Source organism: Mixophyes fleayi, chromosome 6 (assembly GCF_038048845.1).
Source record: "Mixophyes fleayi isolate aMixFle1 chromosome 6, aMixFle1.hap1, whole genome shotgun sequence".
Lineage (NCBI taxonomy): Eukaryota > Metazoa > Chordata > Amphibia > Anura > Limnodynastidae > Mixophyes > Mixophyes fleayi.
The window spans coordinates 191275895-191293462 of NC_134407.1; the positions used below are offsets into that span (position 1 = coordinate 191275895).

At 42.1% G+C, this 17568-nt stretch overlaps 1 protein-coding gene across 6 annotated transcripts in view; it reads left to right on the top strand.

Moving 5' to 3' along the window:
* The window catches only part of ELMO2 (engulfment and cell motility 2), a 30311-nt gene extending 14810 nt beyond the window's left edge, over nt 1-15501 (top strand). For 4 of the 6 annotated variants that reach the window (XM_075177679.1, XM_075177682.1, XM_075177680.1 and 1 more), the window contains 21 exons: nt 507-624; nt 1907-1947; nt 4513-4585; nt 4685-4735; nt 4938-5119; nt 5727-5826; nt 6313-6464; nt 6557-6635; nt 6794-6829; nt 7031-7081; nt 7993-8115; nt 8310-8444; nt 9260-9364; nt 9783-9891; nt 10228-10364; nt 10895-11058; nt 11208-11320; nt 11424-11531; nt 12683-12765; nt 12849-12926; nt 14555-15501. In XM_075177679.1, the coding sequence (XP_075033780.1) occupies nt 547-624; nt 1907-1947; nt 4513-4585; nt 4685-4735; nt 4938-5119; nt 5727-5826; nt 6313-6464; nt 6557-6635; nt 6794-6829; nt 7031-7081; nt 7993-8115; nt 8310-8444; nt 9260-9364; nt 9783-9891; nt 10228-10364; nt 10895-11058; nt 11208-11320; nt 11424-11531; nt 12683-12765; nt 12849-12926; nt 14555-14755 (2199 nt within the window). In that variant the 5' untranslated portion in view covers nt 507-546 and the 3' untranslated portion in view covers nt 14756-15501. Of the gene's footprint in view, nt 1-506; nt 625-1906; nt 1948-4512; nt 4586-4684; nt 4736-4937; nt 5120-5726; nt 5827-6312; nt 6465-6556; nt 6636-6793; nt 6830-7030; nt 7082-7992; nt 8116-8309; nt 8445-9259; nt 9365-9782; nt 9892-10227; nt 10365-10894; nt 11059-11207; nt 11321-11423; nt 11532-12682; nt 12766-12848; nt 12927-14554 lie in introns of those variants that run through there. The other 2 variants (XM_075177684.1, XR_012677730.1) reach the window with 2 other exon arrangements.
* Nucleotides 15502-17568: the final 2067 nt, after the last annotated feature.

Here is a 17568-nt window from a genome sequence, read left to right on the forward strand (position 1 = left end):
TATGGTTCCAAAAAAGTCCTAACTGTGCTGGATATAAAGCAATATGAAATTTTAGTTGGTTGTTGTAAGTAAACCAAAAACTAAAAAAAAACCTGTTGGAACTTACTGCAATTCTGGCACCAGAGGAGTTAACGCAGTGAGATGTCTGTGCTCATGTACTGGGGACGGTTAGGAACCAGGGAGCCCCTGTAAAGCGCAAAAAGGTGAAGCCAGTGAAAAAGAGGTAGAACAGTAGTTATTTATTAAAATACCCGGCTTATAGGTTTGTGTCACTTGCTCTGAAGTCTACATCATTTGACCCTATTCTACTGTTCTGCATTACCATGTTCTAAATTCTTACTGTGTTATATTGGAAATCACTGCTCAATGCACCCCCATTACAAGGGGAATGGCTACAATAGATATTTTCATGTGTCTACAGTGCCAGTGAAGAGTTAAATGTATAACTGTTGTTGTTTTAAGAACTGTATAGTGAAATGTGTTTCCTTGTCTGTTTCTCTCGGCAGAGCGGTCTAAGAGCTCCTGCGGGAAGGCTGGGCAGGGGAAATGCCTCCACCGCTGGACATTGTAAAGGTAGCCATCGAGTGGCCTGGAGCTAATGCCCAGCTGATCGAAATTGACCAGGTGAGCAGCTTATCTCATTATATAAGAGTGATGTACAGCATGTACATAGGCTACAGCCAAAGGCAGGAAGTAACCGGAGTCATGGAGGGGAGCAGGCACTGAACAGACTGTCAGTGTTAGAAATAAAATGAAATCCCGAAGGTCAATGAATGTCATTCTACTAATACTAATATTAGGACTAAAGTGCACATAATAGATTAGGAAAGGCTACAGCAATAGTCCTAGAACATTTAATGCTGCAGATATTAAATATCCAGTTAGAAGTTGCTGATACATTGTGGTGATGTAAGTGGGAGGAAGCGCACCTTTCTTATTCCAAAAAGGTCACCTCTATGTGTTGCTCCACGCTTCAAGTGTCAGATATGTTCCCCTCCCCATCCCAGGTGTCTCCTCTGGGACTAGTGACAATTATTATATTCTGTGTATATCTGGGTCATGGAAAATATTGTGTCTACCAGATAAATTTACGTAGCTGTATGTGTAGAGGAATATGAATCCGTGTGAGGGTCTCTAAAGCTGTATGTGTAGAGGAATATGAATCCGTGTGAGGGTCTCTAAAGCTGTATGTGTAGAGGAATATGAATCTGTGTGAGGGTCTCTAAAGCTGTATGTGTAGAGGGATATGAATCCGTGTGAGGGTCTCTAAAGCTGTATGTGTAGAGGAATATGAATCCGTGTGAGGGTCTCTAAAGCTGTATGTGTAGAGGAATATGAATCCATGTGAGGGTCTCTAAAGCTGTATGTGTAGAGGGATATGAATCCATGTGAGGGTCTCTAAAGCTGTATGTGTAGAGGAATATGAATCCGTGTGAGGGTCTCTAAAGCTGTATGTGTAGAGGGATATGAATCCGTGTGAGGGTCTCTAAAGCTGTATGTGTAGAGGAATATGAATCCGTGTGAGGGTCTCTAAAGCTGTATGTGTAGAGGGATATGAATCCATGTGAGGGTCTCTAAAGCTGTATGTGTAGAGGAATATGAATCCATGTGAGGGTCTCTAAAGCTGTATGTGTAGAGGGATATGAATCCATGTGAGGGTCTCTAAAGCTGTATGTGTAGAGGGATATGAATCCGTGTGAGGGTCTCTAAAGCTGTATGTGTAGAGGAATATGAATCCATGTGAGGGTCTCTAAAGCTGTATGTGTAGAGGAATATGAATCCGTGTGAGGGTCTCTAAAGCTGTATGTGTAGAGGAATATGAATCCATGTGAGGGTCTCTAAAGCTGTATGCTATATTTTGCTGTAGTCCTGACTTCTTCTCATGGGACATATTTTGTGTTGACAGAAACGGCCTTTGGCGTCTATCATCAAAGAAGTGTGTGACGGGTAAGGACACTGTGAATACTCTATTTAGTCATATAATACTTTTCTTTCTTTTTCAAAAAACAAAACGAATTCATAGTAACTTACAAAGCGCCCTGATACACATTGCTTTTGAACCAGTTCTTCTGGATGGCCCAGCTAGTGTGGGTCAAGGTGTATGTAATGTGTAAACGGCACATCAGAGTCCAACCTCCTCCTACTACCGATAACGGTGGAATAAATGTGTGACTAGAAGGCTTGCATAGCCGCCATGCTTTATGGGGTTTTGCTGGCTGTCAACCACCAGTTGCCACGGATTCCTCCTACTGGTGCTGCTTGGCCAAACCAGACATTTAATGACTATACGTGCCAACTGCACACCAACGTGGTGTCACTATTTGTACAAGGGTATTGCTGCCACCACCTGGCTCCTTCTCTGGCACAGCTCACGATTCTTGGGCATTATGTAGCTGCTTCAGCACTTCCTTGCTGGCACCTGGGCTGTATATTTCCTGACCACTTACTTTGTGTCCGGACTGCAGGATACTGGGCTCGGTTCAGAAGAATCAGGGAAAGGGTTAAAGTGTAAGTTTTAATCTGTTGACCACAGGAAACAAAGCAGACACAGGCATCTAGCAGGGACAAGCAGGATCTTAATAGTGATTGCGTTTATTGGCACAAATAGCTTATAAAAGAAGGTTGGAAGGCATCCAATGCTGTAACTCTCCGGTCCTTGGCAATCTAGTACCGCCTGGTTCTCACGGGGGTTCTAAAGTGGCTCCAACTATGTCACCTGGTCAGGAGTCTTCTGGCGCTATCACTCGCCGGCCCCCAGATTGGGAGCAGAGCAGCAGCATCCTAACACCACCCAGTTCCCTCTGGGATACTGCAGTGGCTTCCACTGGAATACCAGGTGAGTACTTTCTATATTAAACATACTTTTTCTACAGAAATAAGTACATAGCTATATACCGGTATAACGGACAGTAAAAACATTTTCTCTATCATGTAGAGGAAGTGAGACCCAGCTATAAAACACTGCTATTTTTCTCCTAAAATACTACTACTTTTATCCTCTTTGTGGCTTAAATTAATATTGAGAGTGCAACATGGGAGTAGAAGCTGCTTCCCGTATATTAATCTCTGATACGAGTGATATCCATTGCCAAGAAAGGTTTGATGTTTGGTCAACTTGTGACTTAGAGTGTCTGTAGTGTATAAATGTGGGGAGAAGTCTGCATTAACAGCCCAGCAGTTGTTAGGGTTCACTGTTTTGGGCAAATTTTAGTTTTTTTTGTGTTTTCCATATATTGAAAAAACCCACTATATCTATATATATATATATATATATATTTACACACATACATATACACACACTCACTGTGGGTAGGATTAGCTTTAACTAACTCTGTTTGTAAGTGATTCATAGCAGAGCATTTTTTTCCCACCTACAAAACAGTGTATGATATTCTGTACACTTTGTACTGGATGCATGCTTCAGAAACATGTCGTTTTTCAGGTTCTTATTTACATTATTTGGCTTTTTGATGTCACTTGCGTTAGTAAAGTTTTCTGCTTTACGATCTGGGTCTGACTGTTGATCATGTTCATAAATTGCCCTCAAGTTTTGTAAAATGTGGTTTTCAAACCTGTCACTAGTCTCACAAACACTTGTATTATTTCAGTATCTCCTAACAGGAGCACTTGGAGGTTATTAGAGTCTTATTCATTTTGTATAGCCACCTAAACATGCTCTAGATTGTGGGGACCGGAAATAGAATTGAACAATTGTGGCTCGCTTTAAAGTACTGTCACCTAAGCAGGTGAATGTTTCAGAAGCTGCAAGTTTTATTATTATTATTATTATTATTATTATTAATAATATTATTATCCTTTTATTTATAAGGTGCCACAAGATTTCCGCAGTGCTGTACACAGTACAAACAGTAGACCATACAGGCTAAAACAGTACAGAACAATAAACTAATAATACCAGGACTTCGGAAACTCTAGGCGTGGCTATTGTAGTGAAGTTGGAGCAATTGTGGCTTTTCATTTTTCATGTAGACACAAATCCCCTAGGACATTGTTGCCAACCAGTAAAAAGGCCGAATAAAATTGCCTTCTATTTATGAATAAAAACAATTGCGCATGTATATAAATATATAATAAACTACCCGATACTTCAACGGTTTTCAACTCGGGCTCTGATACTAACCATGGGGCCCAGCAAAAGCGGGTGGAACTGTAATTCTGCAAGTGGTAGGGCGGATTTAAGAAGGTGGATTATTATCTTTGAGAAGGTTTAGCTCTACAAAACTGTGTAATGTAATAGGTCTGTTTACACTATTGTCTGCATTATAATAGCAAAGCACCAGTTTGGCGGTTATAGTGAAGAGAAGACATCACAATCCAATCATGGTTTATCTGACTGCAGTTACTGTGTGAACGCCATGACACCAGAATCTTTTAAGCAATGGACTGATGGTCCCAAACCATTCCTGACCATGATGTACTATCTGAAATTGTCCAGTCAAATGTCAATTATGAAGAATCTGCTCTCAGCTTCTTTGGTTTTGTGTCCCTCAGGTGGTCCTTGCCTAACCCTGAATATTATGCATTTCGTTATGCGGACGGCTCCCAACTGTATATCACTGAGCAGGTGAGACTGTGCACCACTGTGTAGCCTGTATCTGATACATTATATGTATGGTATCTGTGCTGCGGCTCTGCCTCTGTGTGACTCTCTATAGTATTTCAGACACGTGGTGACATAAAGAATGGAACCATTTTGCGCCTGGCTGTGTCTCCGGTGAGTGATAAATAACCCCGTCCTTCCAACTAGTGCCCTCCTAATAGTGCCATTCTGTCAATACTTCTCTGTACATATATATTCAATCCTAGTGATTCTTTCCTGGCTGTGCTAGACTTTGTTCTTGCTCCAAACTGTCCATAGCTTTCCTCTGCCTTGCCGGTAAAATGTGCTTTTACTCTGACCTTGTCTTTGTGATCAGTCCCATGCAGCACGGCAGCTTCTGGATAGGATTCAGACCTCCAGTATGGATTCTAGGCTAGAGGCCATGAAGGAACTGGCCAAGCTTTCGGCAGACACTACTTTTGCGACGGAGTTCATCAACATGGAAGGAGTGACTGTTCTTACCCGACTGGTTGAAGGTGGCGCAAAGCTCTTGTCACAGTCAGTACCACGTCTTCACAAAGCCTTCTGCAAAATCTGTAGCTTCTCTACTGAAGCATCACACCTTACATATGAGCCTCCCTTATTTCCTCTGCTTCAGTTTCCATCCGAATATCTCAAACCTATACCTACATCTCACATTTTTCTTTATAGTTCTCTCACAACCCCGTGTAGTTGTTGAACCAAGTACCCCAGAAAGTCACTGCTTCCTTTTCATGGCCTTGGAAATCCAGCTGTATTAAGTGTTCAGAACTCTATTCTTGGAACCTCATATTTGAGATTGAAAAAAAGCATGTTATGTAACCTTCTCAAAATGGTTCCCTTTTTCTTTGATCCCAAAGATAAATTAAATAATTCCTTTAATCTATTTACTGTATATGTCAATTCACATCTCAACCTAGAATATTTTTCACATCTTTACTGATATTTCTATAGGTGTAGATGAAAGCCCATTTTTAGTGCATTAAATTAGGAACTATGTGAATCTAATCTGTGTATCTTTTCTAGTATGCGACGCACATCTGCTTTTCCCCTGCCTGGTCTGGTCTTATCACTCCCTTTACCCCAGTTCCTGTCCCTCAATTCACCATTGTCTTCTTCCTCACAGCTACAGTGAGATGTTGGCCTTCACACTGACAGCCTTCTTGGAGTTAATGGATCATGGTATTGTCTCCTGGGACATGGTATCTCTGATCTTCATAAAACAGGTCAGCCGGAGCCTTTGTTTGTTGCAATGTGATATGTGCGCTTTTTTTTTTTTTTTTGTTTGTAGTATTCATTATATTGTTATGTATTTTAATTTCAAAACCATGCATTTTTAAGAAGCTGATTGTTCACTATTGTAACACAATTAAACTTGATAGTCGAAATACAGATTTCTTTAGGAAGGATTTCAGTAAGTCAAAAATACTAAATAATTTGTTATTTTCTCACAAACTGAGAGTGCAGCATTTTTGTCTGATCTAATCCTTTATCAGGAGTTTAAGTGGTCCTTCGTGATGTTGGCAGCAGTGGAGAGTGATACAGAGATGTGAATTAATTAATGGCATTTTGTTTTCAGTCTGTTCCTTCTAACCCAACAAGAAGACAATATAAACATGACCGTATCTTCTATAACTGATTCTTGTGGCTTTGAAGTGATCTCATAGGTTTCCATGGCCTAGTTTGTTTATAGATCTTCTGTTTCTCTTCAGATTGCAGGATACGTGTCTCAGTCATCAGTGGACGTCTCAATCCTCCAGAGGTCCTTGGCTATACTAGAAAGTATGGTGTTAAACAGCCAGGCTCTGTACCTTAAAATTGCAGAGGAAATCACCGTGGGCCAACTAATTTGTCACCTGCAGGTGTAAGTCTCCATGTCCTCACCCAGCAACAGAAGCAAAGCATACACACAGCATGAGTTAGACATTTTATAGTCTCATCTTCTCTTTGTCCTAGCTGTAACCAGGAGATCCAGACGTATGCCATTGCCCTCATTAATGCTCTGTTTCTCAAGGCTCCAGAGGACAAACGCCAGGTGTGTGTTCCATCCCCACATAAGTCCTACAAGCATGCTGCATATGTAACTCTGTGTCTTTGTGTGTGTTCTTGTGTAATTATCCCGTGGTGTCCTGCTGGTTACTGTCTGCTCTTAACTCCTGTCTCTGCTTCTGTTTGTGTGCGCTGTGCACTCAGGAGAAGCCTCAGAATCTCATGGATGTTCCTGTTAGTGTGAGTACCACGGGAGGGCCAAGTCTGGGAGTTTTTGTTGTCCTCCTGTTCCCTACCCATGGATTCTCTTTCTACCTGTACTGTTATTTTTTAGTATGTTTCTCAGTTATTAGCTTTTTTTTTTTTTCTCTTCCTTTTTTGCATTTATTTCCCTAGTATGTGTGACTTACAGGTGATTGTTTTCTATCCTTCCTCATATAGGAAATGGCAAATACTTTTGTACAAAAGCACCTTCGATCCATTATTCTTAATGTAAGTAAAGGGGAAGTAATACCTGTGTACTGGGAGCAGAACAAGCATGGGAAATGTATGAATAGTTATTGTGATACTAGATTATGTTTTTGGGAAACATGGTGATTTTCCCACCACTTCTTCTTCCATTTAAGGCTAGTTCTAACTATTTCTTCTAGAACGGTTCTCTCTGTCTGTTTCTCTTGGACTCCAGTGTGGGTCTTGAAGCTTCTGTCAGTCTCAGGACTAATGTTGGCCACATATAGTCAGATCCTGTTCCTGAGCGACGTGATTTGTCTCCAGTTCAGCCAGGCACATGGTGCCCAAAATGAACAGGGTGTGGAATAGCCAGAGTACATGGGGACCTTCTAGTTCTGTCAGCAGATGATCACACACAGGTTGTCCTCTGCTGACTGTACTTATGGACGTGCCTGTAAAATGATCTGATTGTACTTATGGACGTGCCTGTAAAATGATCTGATTGTACTTATGGACGTGCCTGTAAAATGATCTGATTGTTTTAGATCCGGTCATTCTTGGCACTTGTTTCCAGAGTAACAGATAGCAATAACGGAACACTTTCCAAACTCTCAAGCAATATCCCTGCATGTATGGGCAAGAGAAATCTGCTTCACATTGTGTCGCATGAATCATTGTTTATGCCTGTTCCTTATTTAAGTATGGCCATGTGGCCTAGTCCCATCATTCCCATCGTTGGCTCATCAACTTTACTGACACTAGTTATACTGTACATCTTACATCCTGTAATGTCTTTGCTGTAGAAGAGTACTTACTGACCTATAAGAGTATAAGTATAAGAGTTGTTTCAGAATAGCATGTTTATTCTTCGTCTGTTTTCTATGCTATTTGTCAATTTTTTATTTGCTGCTATTTCTCTTTTAACATACAATACGTCTGTTGTGTTTGTCCAGCATATTATCCGAGGAAACCGACCAATTAAGACTGAGATGGCTCATCAGCTTTATGTGCTGCAGGTGCTAACCTTTAATCTCCTGGAGGAACGAATGATGACCAAAATGGACCCCAATGACCAGGTGACACAAATCCATTTCTTTTGCATCCCAACCTTTTGTTACTGAACACACAAAAAGCCAGGGCCAGCCGGGGTATTTCATCGCTTGTAAACTGGTGGTGGACTCTGTACTTGACCTCCCTCCATGTTTAACAGCAGTTCCCATCATGCTGGCAATTGTTGGTATATACAACTTTTATTTATTTATTTCTTCAGGCTCAGAGAGACATTATATTTGAGCTGAGAAGAATTGCATTTGATGCCGAATCTGATGGCAGCGGTGTGTCCGGTGGTGGTACTGAAAAACGCAAAGCTATGTACAGCAAGGACTACAAGATGTTGGGGTTCACTGTGAGTATACTGCTTAGCTTACAAGTTTTAAAATAATCTTTTTAATGTAGCGGAGCTGATTATCAGAGCCCTATCTTCTAACACTTGTCTTAAACTCCTAACAGAATGCTTGGTGTTATGGAAGTGACCATGACTGTGTGTCAGTTAGAAACTGTATTCCTTACGGTTAGGAAATTGATTCTGTCTTCACTAACAAGTAAAGAGATTTTGAAAGTGTGGACTGCACGTATATACGTACGCAAATAACTCGTAAAATTAAATTGTAAACTTGTATGCTCTGTGTTTTGTTGAGAGATTTATGAAGGTAAACAATTGAATTGCCTTGTAAAACCGTGTTTGCATTTCAGTTAGTGTTACGGTTGTATGTCAGTAATGGCGGGATGCACTTTGCTCTACAACTTCCTGTTTTCACTGCAATCTGTTAGAATGTTGAATTGCCCATCATCACTCTTGGATTGTTACCATGGTTACCTCAGCAATATACAGAAACTGCATAATGTACCTCTTACACCCAGCTCTATGATATGCAGGGGAATATGGACTGTATATAGAAGACTCATTAAAAGCATAAATTAGCTTTGCTCTATGAACCTTCAGAAGTAATATGGCATAGATTGTATTAAAGTATGAGTCCAGTGCTGATCCTCATTGCAAATGTGTCATATTGCCTGATTAACATAAGGGATAGTTTATACACTGTGGGGAAAAAAAAAAAAGAAAAGGAATATATTGTATTCCATGTTCATTAGCTCCTTTTTTCGCTCTTTGTTTTGACAAATAGATGGAACACAACATTTAAGTTGTTTCTGTTTCAGAATCATGTGAACCCTGCTATGGATTTCATTCAGACACCCCCCGGTATGCTGGCTCTCGACAACATGCTGTACCTGGCAAAGTTTCATCAGGACACCTACGTCCGGGTAAGTGCCTTCTTCACTGACCTTCTCTGTCCAGAGCTCGGACTTCATACTCTAATTCTTGCCTGAAATAAGTGCAGCAAACACTTTTTATTTAAGAGGAAAACCACCTATACTTTGTAGAACATACATTCTCTTGCCAGAAACAGGCTTCATTTCTCTGATAAGAGATTGTTCTATTCTGTGCATGACCCTTAATTCAGTATATGCTGAAAGTATGTTTTACTAAAGCTTCTAAGACTAGTCTACATTTATAATGTATCACATTTTCACTTCATTTCTTTCACACATTTCTTTATGTTCCATGCAAATTTATTTGCTGTTATTTTATCATTTTTCCTTTTGACTAAAATGACCTCTTCTATTTATGTTAAACCAATGGCACATTTTTCTGTTCTCATCCCACTTGCATCGTTTGCAGATTGTGCTGGAGAACAGCAGTAGAGAAGATAAACATGAATGTCCATTTGGACGCAGCGCCATTGAACTGACCAAGATGTTATGTGAGATTCTGCAGGTTGGAGAACTACGTAAGTAAAACTAACTTCATCAATCGCACTTCTTATCCAACTATGGGAGGCACAGTGGTTAGCATTGCTGCCTTATAGTGCTGGGGCCATGGGCTCCTTTCTGACCAGGGCACCATCTATGTGGTGGTTGTATGTTCTCCCCATCTTTGGTTATTTCCCACTCTGAAACCATACTGGTAGGCTGCTGATAGAGTGTATATGTGTTTGTAGATAAATTAGACTGTAAGATCCACTGGGACTGATTTATATTCGCTAATATGTTGGTGCTATATAAATTAAGACTAATAATAGCCGACTCATTTTAGCACATTACAAGCTCTCTACTCTGTCACACAGCCAATGAAGGCCGTAATGATTACCACCCTATGTTCTTCACTCATGAGAGGTCGTTTGAGGAATTCTTCTGTATCTGCATCCAGTTGCTTAACAAGACCTGGAAAGAGATGAGAGCTACCGCTGAGGACTTTAACAAGGTGTGTTGACGGCTCAATGTGTAAACGCCACATATATATGGAATATAGCTCCAAGCGAGGTTCATATAACTTCATATGAAAAATAACAGTCATGTCAGGAGAAGCGACAACACTGATCAGTATGTAAGGAAACCTATGGACATATGAGACAACCGTAGTAACGCCATTAGTAGAGTTCTAGTAAGTGGACAATTCTTACAGCAAATGATTAAGCTAGACAGATATGTCTTTGTTTTATAGGATCACATGGCATTGCTAAAAGTCCGACTTGCGTATATTTCTGGGATTGTACCTCTGACATTGTACCTTCCTTCATGTTCATTATACAGGCTTTCATTTTATTCAGACTGTGGACAGAAACATGGTTCACTTTGTATAAATGTGCTGACACTTACCAACCAATCAGATTATTGCTGTCATTTTCCTAACACCGGTTACAAAATGAAAGCAAACATCTGATTGTATGGAATGGACTATAGCACATTGCAGCAGTTGTTAAATCTTCATTTTTTTTCTTTTTTCTCTTTCAGGTGATGCAGGTGGTGAGGGAGCAGATTACCCGCGCTCTCCCCTCAAAACCAAACTCTTTGGAGCAGCTGAAAAACAAGCTGCGTGGTCTGAGTTACACAGAAATCCTCCGGCTTCGTCAGTCTGAAAGGCTGAGTCAGGATGATTTCCAGTCTCCACCTATTGTGTATGTAACGAACAGGACACTTCTTCTCCCCCTGTCATCCCTTTCTCTTAGTATATCTACCTTCAGTAGCCCTTCAACCATCATGTAAGGGCAAAATTATGTCCTTTATGTTCCCTTGTTATTACTGAAATCTCTTTTTGCTCACTCAGTGAACTGCGTGAGAAAATCCAACCCGAGATTCTAGAATTAATTAAACAGCAACGCCTGAACCGATTGTGTGAGGGAAGCAGCTTCCGCAAGATCAGCAACCGCAGGAGGCAAGGTGACCACTTTGGAAGAGGGGAGGGAGATCTTGAGATGAGGTTTTACTTGAATTCAGGTTTCGCATTTGTTGGCTGTTTGGCTTATGGTTCCTTTTCTTGCAGAGAGGTTTTGGTTTTGCCGCCTGGCCCTAAATCATAAGGTTTTGCACTACGGAGATCTAGAGGACAATGTACAAGGGGAGGTGCCGTATGAATCCCTGCAGGAGAAGAGTAAGAAAGCAGAACAACTACTTTTCGTAACCTCAGTTTTGGGCCTCTATTGTCGCACTGTTTTGACACACTCAATGAGCACAACACAAAATGTTTTGGTTTTTTAGTAGTGTGCAGGGTTATCTAAACGCACCTCTACGTGAACTCTTACTCTGCACATGGGAAATGCCCTGCAAAGGGCACATAAGGTGCTAATGTGTAAACATCACATCAAGGTCCAGTGTCCTGTGACTTTACTACGAGCCATTTTCCCAAATATAAACTTTTTTCTAATTTTTCTTGTAAAATGCTGCTCGATGGTTGTCTCATGTAAGGTATAATCTAATCATGTGAGTGGGGGAACACTTGGGCTGAAATTATCACATGTGAAGTTTTTTTTTACAGCATGTGTCAGAGGTACAAAAAGGGTCCTAGGAAAAGATGATCAGACCCAGTGACTGCCAGCTCTGAGCTGGTGCAAAATGGAGTGGAAATAAATGGTTGTGTGCCCTTCTGGCAAACGGTGGTAGTCATTTATACGGTACTGACTACCCTGACAGGGAAGACAACGACATGAGGAGTCCGATTCAATAGTACACCGACCTGCCCAAAAAGTACTTACTGAAATCCAGATTACTTCATATCACAACTTGCTCTGTTGCCGACTGGAGAAAAGGACGCCATCACCACCACCCGCGACTTGGCTTAATTTTCTCCAGTCGGCAACAGAGCGAGTCGTGATATGAAGTAATCTGCATTTCGGTAAGTACTTTTTTGGCAGGTCGGTGTACTATTGAATCGGACTCCTCATGTCGTTGTCTTCCCTGTCAGGTTAGTCCGTACCATTAATAGGTACTACACCCCTGGAAAAAGCCCCTGAAAATGCCTCATCTACACCCCTTTATCCCATTTCAATAACTTCTCTGCTAAAGGAAATGTCGTATTTGCACTGCACTGGTGCGCCGGCTCCATACTTTCAGCTCCTGCCCCTTGGAAAATTTCTACTCCTTGGCAAACGCCGCCATCCTGCTGCACAGACCTATACACTCCATCTAGGAGCACTAGCCCCAGTTTATGAGCACAGTGGGAACAGAGTTGATGTTGCATTGTGGATGGGATGTCTTGTGTAAGGTGTGCTCTATATACTCAGTAACGCTGTGTTTTCCTCCTAGTTCCAGTTGCTGATATTAAGGCTGTGCTCACAGGAAAAGATTGTCCTCACATGAAGGAGAAGAGCGCTCTGAAGCAGAACAAGGTTTGTGGAGATCTATTGATGTCTGTGCTTTATCCATTTCTCTGAAGCAGCCTCAGCATGTCTTTCTCTCTCCTTTTATGTAGGAGGTGTTGGAATTGGCTTTCTCTATATTATATGATCCCGATGAGACTCTCAACTTCATTGCACCAAATAAATATGAGGTAAATGGTGTTTGCTGCAGGGGAACTAATCAAACGTCTGTGTGCTCCCGTCTCGTTCATACTATGGTAGCGTGGATATTTACCTCACTATCCATAGGCGTGTCATGCATGAGCTGCTCAGCATAAATATTTGTCTGATTAGCACTGTTTGTATATATATATTTTCATATGTTTTCATCCAAGGCCTTTATGTAAACCACTAATTATTTCCATACTGGCTGTGCTGGATTCAAGAACACTGGCAGCATGATTGACACTATTGTTCTCGACCACTGCAGCGATCTACCCAGGGGAAAGTGCAAAACAATCACCCACAGCACAAACGACATTTTGTAACATCATATGGTTGTATTTGTGCCGATCCTACAAATCTAGGTGAAGCCAATGTAATTAGGGAGTCAAAATGCAGCATCTGCAGGGGTGCACAATGGTGCCTGCTCTGATGGGAGAAGCGAACAGATTGGGGGTGTTTATAACTAAACATGGGCTTGGGAGAACCCATGGGCCTCATTTTATTAAATACATAAACCAGATTTTTCTTTTGAGGGAGATGATAATTAAATGGTCAAATGCTGGAAAGGGCGCATTTATAGGAAGATTGTCCGTTTACTGGTGGTAAAACTTACTGGTGTCTTTTTGGGTTTTTTTAACACATAATCTGAGGTGGCTGGATTGTGCCTCAGCATTTTCAATTGGACGCCATTAGCACCTCATAGACACACTTTATACAGGAAATTTCTGGGCAAATTTCTAGCATGTAAAATGTCATATGTACAATAGTAAAACATGTAATGGATACAGTTCAGATGTTTTCTAACTCTCTCCAAACAATATTTTAGAGGAAAAAGTGAAGGTTTGACATGAATGGAGGGTGGTTTACACCGCCAGTAGGCCAGAAATGGCCCGTTTAATATTTCCACCACATGCATTTACAGCGGAGCCTGAAAAAATAGAAACATTCCCTTTTGCCAAGAGAGATAAATACGATTACTGCATTTATGGACCGGTTTCTAATGGATACTCAATGGGACATTTGCTTATAATACTTCATCATCCGTAAAATCAGTTTGAGGAGCATACATGTTTATGTATATCAGTTGAATAAGATGGACATAGAGCTGTTCTACAACAGAGTTTCTGTTTATACCTTCATCCAGTGTACCTGTAGGTTACCGGAGCCGTGACTTAAAATTTTAGCGACTGGGGCGAGAAACAAAAGTGCCGCCCCCTAGCCCTCAATTTTAACCAAATAGACCTAAAATATTCATAAACTGCGCCCCCCTTCAGTGTTGCACCCTGGGCGGTCACCCATATCGCATAGCCCTAGTTGGAGCCCTGTATGTTACAGTGGGGTGTTGGTTGAGTTTAGGATGACTGACATCGCTCTTCTTACCTATGCTGTGTACTGTACAATCCAGAGGAAAACTATTTGTGTTCTTGTATCGTTACTAAATAAAGACAACAGAATTTGTTTGGTGTAACCCTGCATGGCTTAAAAAGGAAATGAAGAACCGTTACTTCAGGAAATAAGTGCAGTGCTTGCTTCTCCTATAGTCGGGTGTGTGCTCTTTGTGTTCTAAGTATTATGTGCTGCTGACCTGTGTATCATCTGACTCTCTCCCCCTTAGTACTGCATCTGGATTGACGGTGTGAATGCTCTCCTGGGGAGAGAGATGAGCAGCGAGCTGACCCGCAGTGACATGGACACTTTGCTTAGTATGGAGATGAAGCTGCGCCTGTTGGACCTGGAGAACATACAGATTCCCGAGGTGCCGCCTCCTATCCCCAAAGAGCCCAGTAGTTATGACTTTGTCTATCACTATGGCTGATCTGCAGCACAACATAAATGGACGTGCACACCCACTAACCTGGGGAGAGACCTCTCATTAACCAGCCGTATAACGAACCAAGGTCTGCCCTGAGGGGGGCTTTTGTAATCCAGATCCGTGCCCACCACCCAACCATTGCCCCGTCTGTAGCAGAGCTCCCGTTGGATGGATGTCGCTCTGTAAAATGAGAGCGGCGAGGGCTTCCTGAGATGCACTGGGTCACCGTTCTTGTCTGCCAGCTGCCCGTCTCCTCCTGCGCCTCTTTAAAGATTTAACTTTGTACTAGGTTTTAAAGGAGGCTGCGACAATAGCCCTATCGGGTTCAAATCGGTTTAGTTCCATTTTTGCCTTAAATGTTTAGGCTGCTTTCCAATCCGAGTGTTGCATCTACTCCATTCAGAGCATGGAGTACAGCACTCGGCATTGTGCACAGCGCTCTGCTACAAAGCACAATCGTCTCTCTTGTTTTATGTAACCAGGAGACTTTTTTTTTTTCTTTTCCCTCTAAAAACGGTTTATCTTTCAGCAGAGCTAGTCCTTACCTCCCTGTACATATGGGATGATGAAGACGAAAGGACTCTTCTATAATTGTTTTTCCTCCTTAATGTGGTACGTCTCTCCTCCCTTGCAAATGTAAATGGTCAGTAGTAGGGGGACATTTGAATGTTAGGAAGATGACAAGGTACGGGAGGCTGACATCCAAAATAATATGTAATGTTACTAATAAATAATTGACTGACACCATGGTATGTATATGTGCGTGTGTTCATGTCCTATTTGTGCTGATGTATGTGTGGGGAGACATGAAACTGATATACCTGTTTGAGTGATATAGCTACATAGGTGCCATAGTTGAACAGGTGACCATCCTGTGCTCCTTTGTTGTGCAGGCGCGTGCTTATAATAAAAGTAAATATATGTAGAACACATTTTGCAATATTGCTGCTCACTACAACTACCTGTGAGCAAACTTTTTATTCTTATCTATTGGCCTTATTGGATCGATGCCCCAGACATAATGACCAGGGAGAAGAGTATCCAGTGGGATAAACGCAGCTACGGCCTGTGCCACAATATACTTCCATAACTCACTTCTCTGACTTAATAACTGTTTTATCAATCAATTATTCAAATATTTACAAACTAGGTATGATGTAAATTATTTTGTGTGTGTAGTTTACACATATAAAAAAGTTTATCAAAGAAAGAGTTACTTTTTTGATGGTGCACATCCAAAATAACTAAAAGCATACATTTTATTAGTATACCTTTTACAATTCATTGTATTGTTACCAACTGCACTAATTAAAGCCAGGGAAATAAGAGGATTTTATACTGCCCTTAAATCCATTTCTCTTGAGTCCATCTTGGGGACACTGCTTACCATGGGGTTGTATGAGGGAACTTGGAGTAGGCACTGAAATAGTTAACTTTTCTGCTGACAGGCTATATCCCCTCTGCAAACCCGTGTGAACTTCAGTGTGTAATACAAAAGCCCGAAGGAAGGGAACCACAACACCAACAGAATAACCACAGACGAGCAGAAGGGAGGGAACGCAGTGTCCCCCAGATATACTCTGAGTAGGAAATCTTTTCTCTTACCTCCACCTGGGGGACCCTTCTTAACATGGGAACGTACCAAAGCAGCCCCCTAAGGGAGGGACCGCTCTGACAGTCCGGTCCGCAACACTGTGCGGCCGAAATTGGTGTCTGGGGACGCAAACACATTGCATTGATTAAAACCTAGTGAAGTATGACTGAGGACCAGGTGGCCGCCCGGAAGAGCTGATCCGCTGAGATCCCATTATGCAAAGGGGACCTCTGAAGCATGGTCTGAACCAAGTTTAGGTCCCAGGAAGCCGTAGTTGTAACATAAGGGGCTGTGTATGCAGGACCCTTTGAAGGAAGGTTCCTACTTCCGGAATATCAGCTAGTTTCAGTTGGAAAAAGATAGATAAGGCCGACACCTGGACCTTTAGGGGCCCAAGTCGCAGACCTGAGTCCAAGCCATCGTGGAGAAAGGCTAGGATATGGGGAAAGATGAAAATTAGTTGAGTGGCAGAGTCTTCGCTCGCACCACTTAATGTAGGTATGCCACACTCTGTAATAAATGCTGGCTGAGGTCGGTTTCCTGGCTTGCAGCATTGTGTCTACCACTCTGGAGGAAAGCCCTCTGGACCACTAGAGTTTGGCTTCAAAGACCATGCCATAAAAACCCAAAGAGATAGTTGTTGGTAAAGAACCAGGCCCTGCCATAATAGGTCTCCTCAACGGTGCGGAAACCTTGGAACTGGTACCCTGCTTAGAATGTTTGTGGACCCGATGTGTCTGGGTCAATCGGGAACTCTCAGACTGACCAGAAGCTGCCCTAGAAAGGCCAGCAACTTCTGGGGCTATGTGAGGGATGGAAAATCCCTCTGCCTGCTCAAGGGGCTTTGTATCTGAAGAGTGTAAACTTTCATGCCCAGCCATGTCTTGAGGAGAAGTCTGAGGGGCCAAGGGTGAAACTAACCTTCTCCCGGTCATATTCCAGCAGATGACTTCTACTGAAGGAAGCAAAGCGACAGCCTGGCTTCAATTTAGTGTCATTGTTATATGAAAAGAACAAGGAGGGGAGGGGGCAACCCTAGAACAACATCTATGCTGACCCCCTGAATGATCACCCCTCTCTAAGTTCTGGGAGGACACCACACCAAGAATTCTGACCCACAGCAGGCGTCCCCCCTACCCCTGTGGTCCTAGAGACGGGAAGGGTCCATCAGGCTGCCGGTTTGTCCGGGAGCCTGGGGTCTAGATGTTTTGTAGAGATTAGG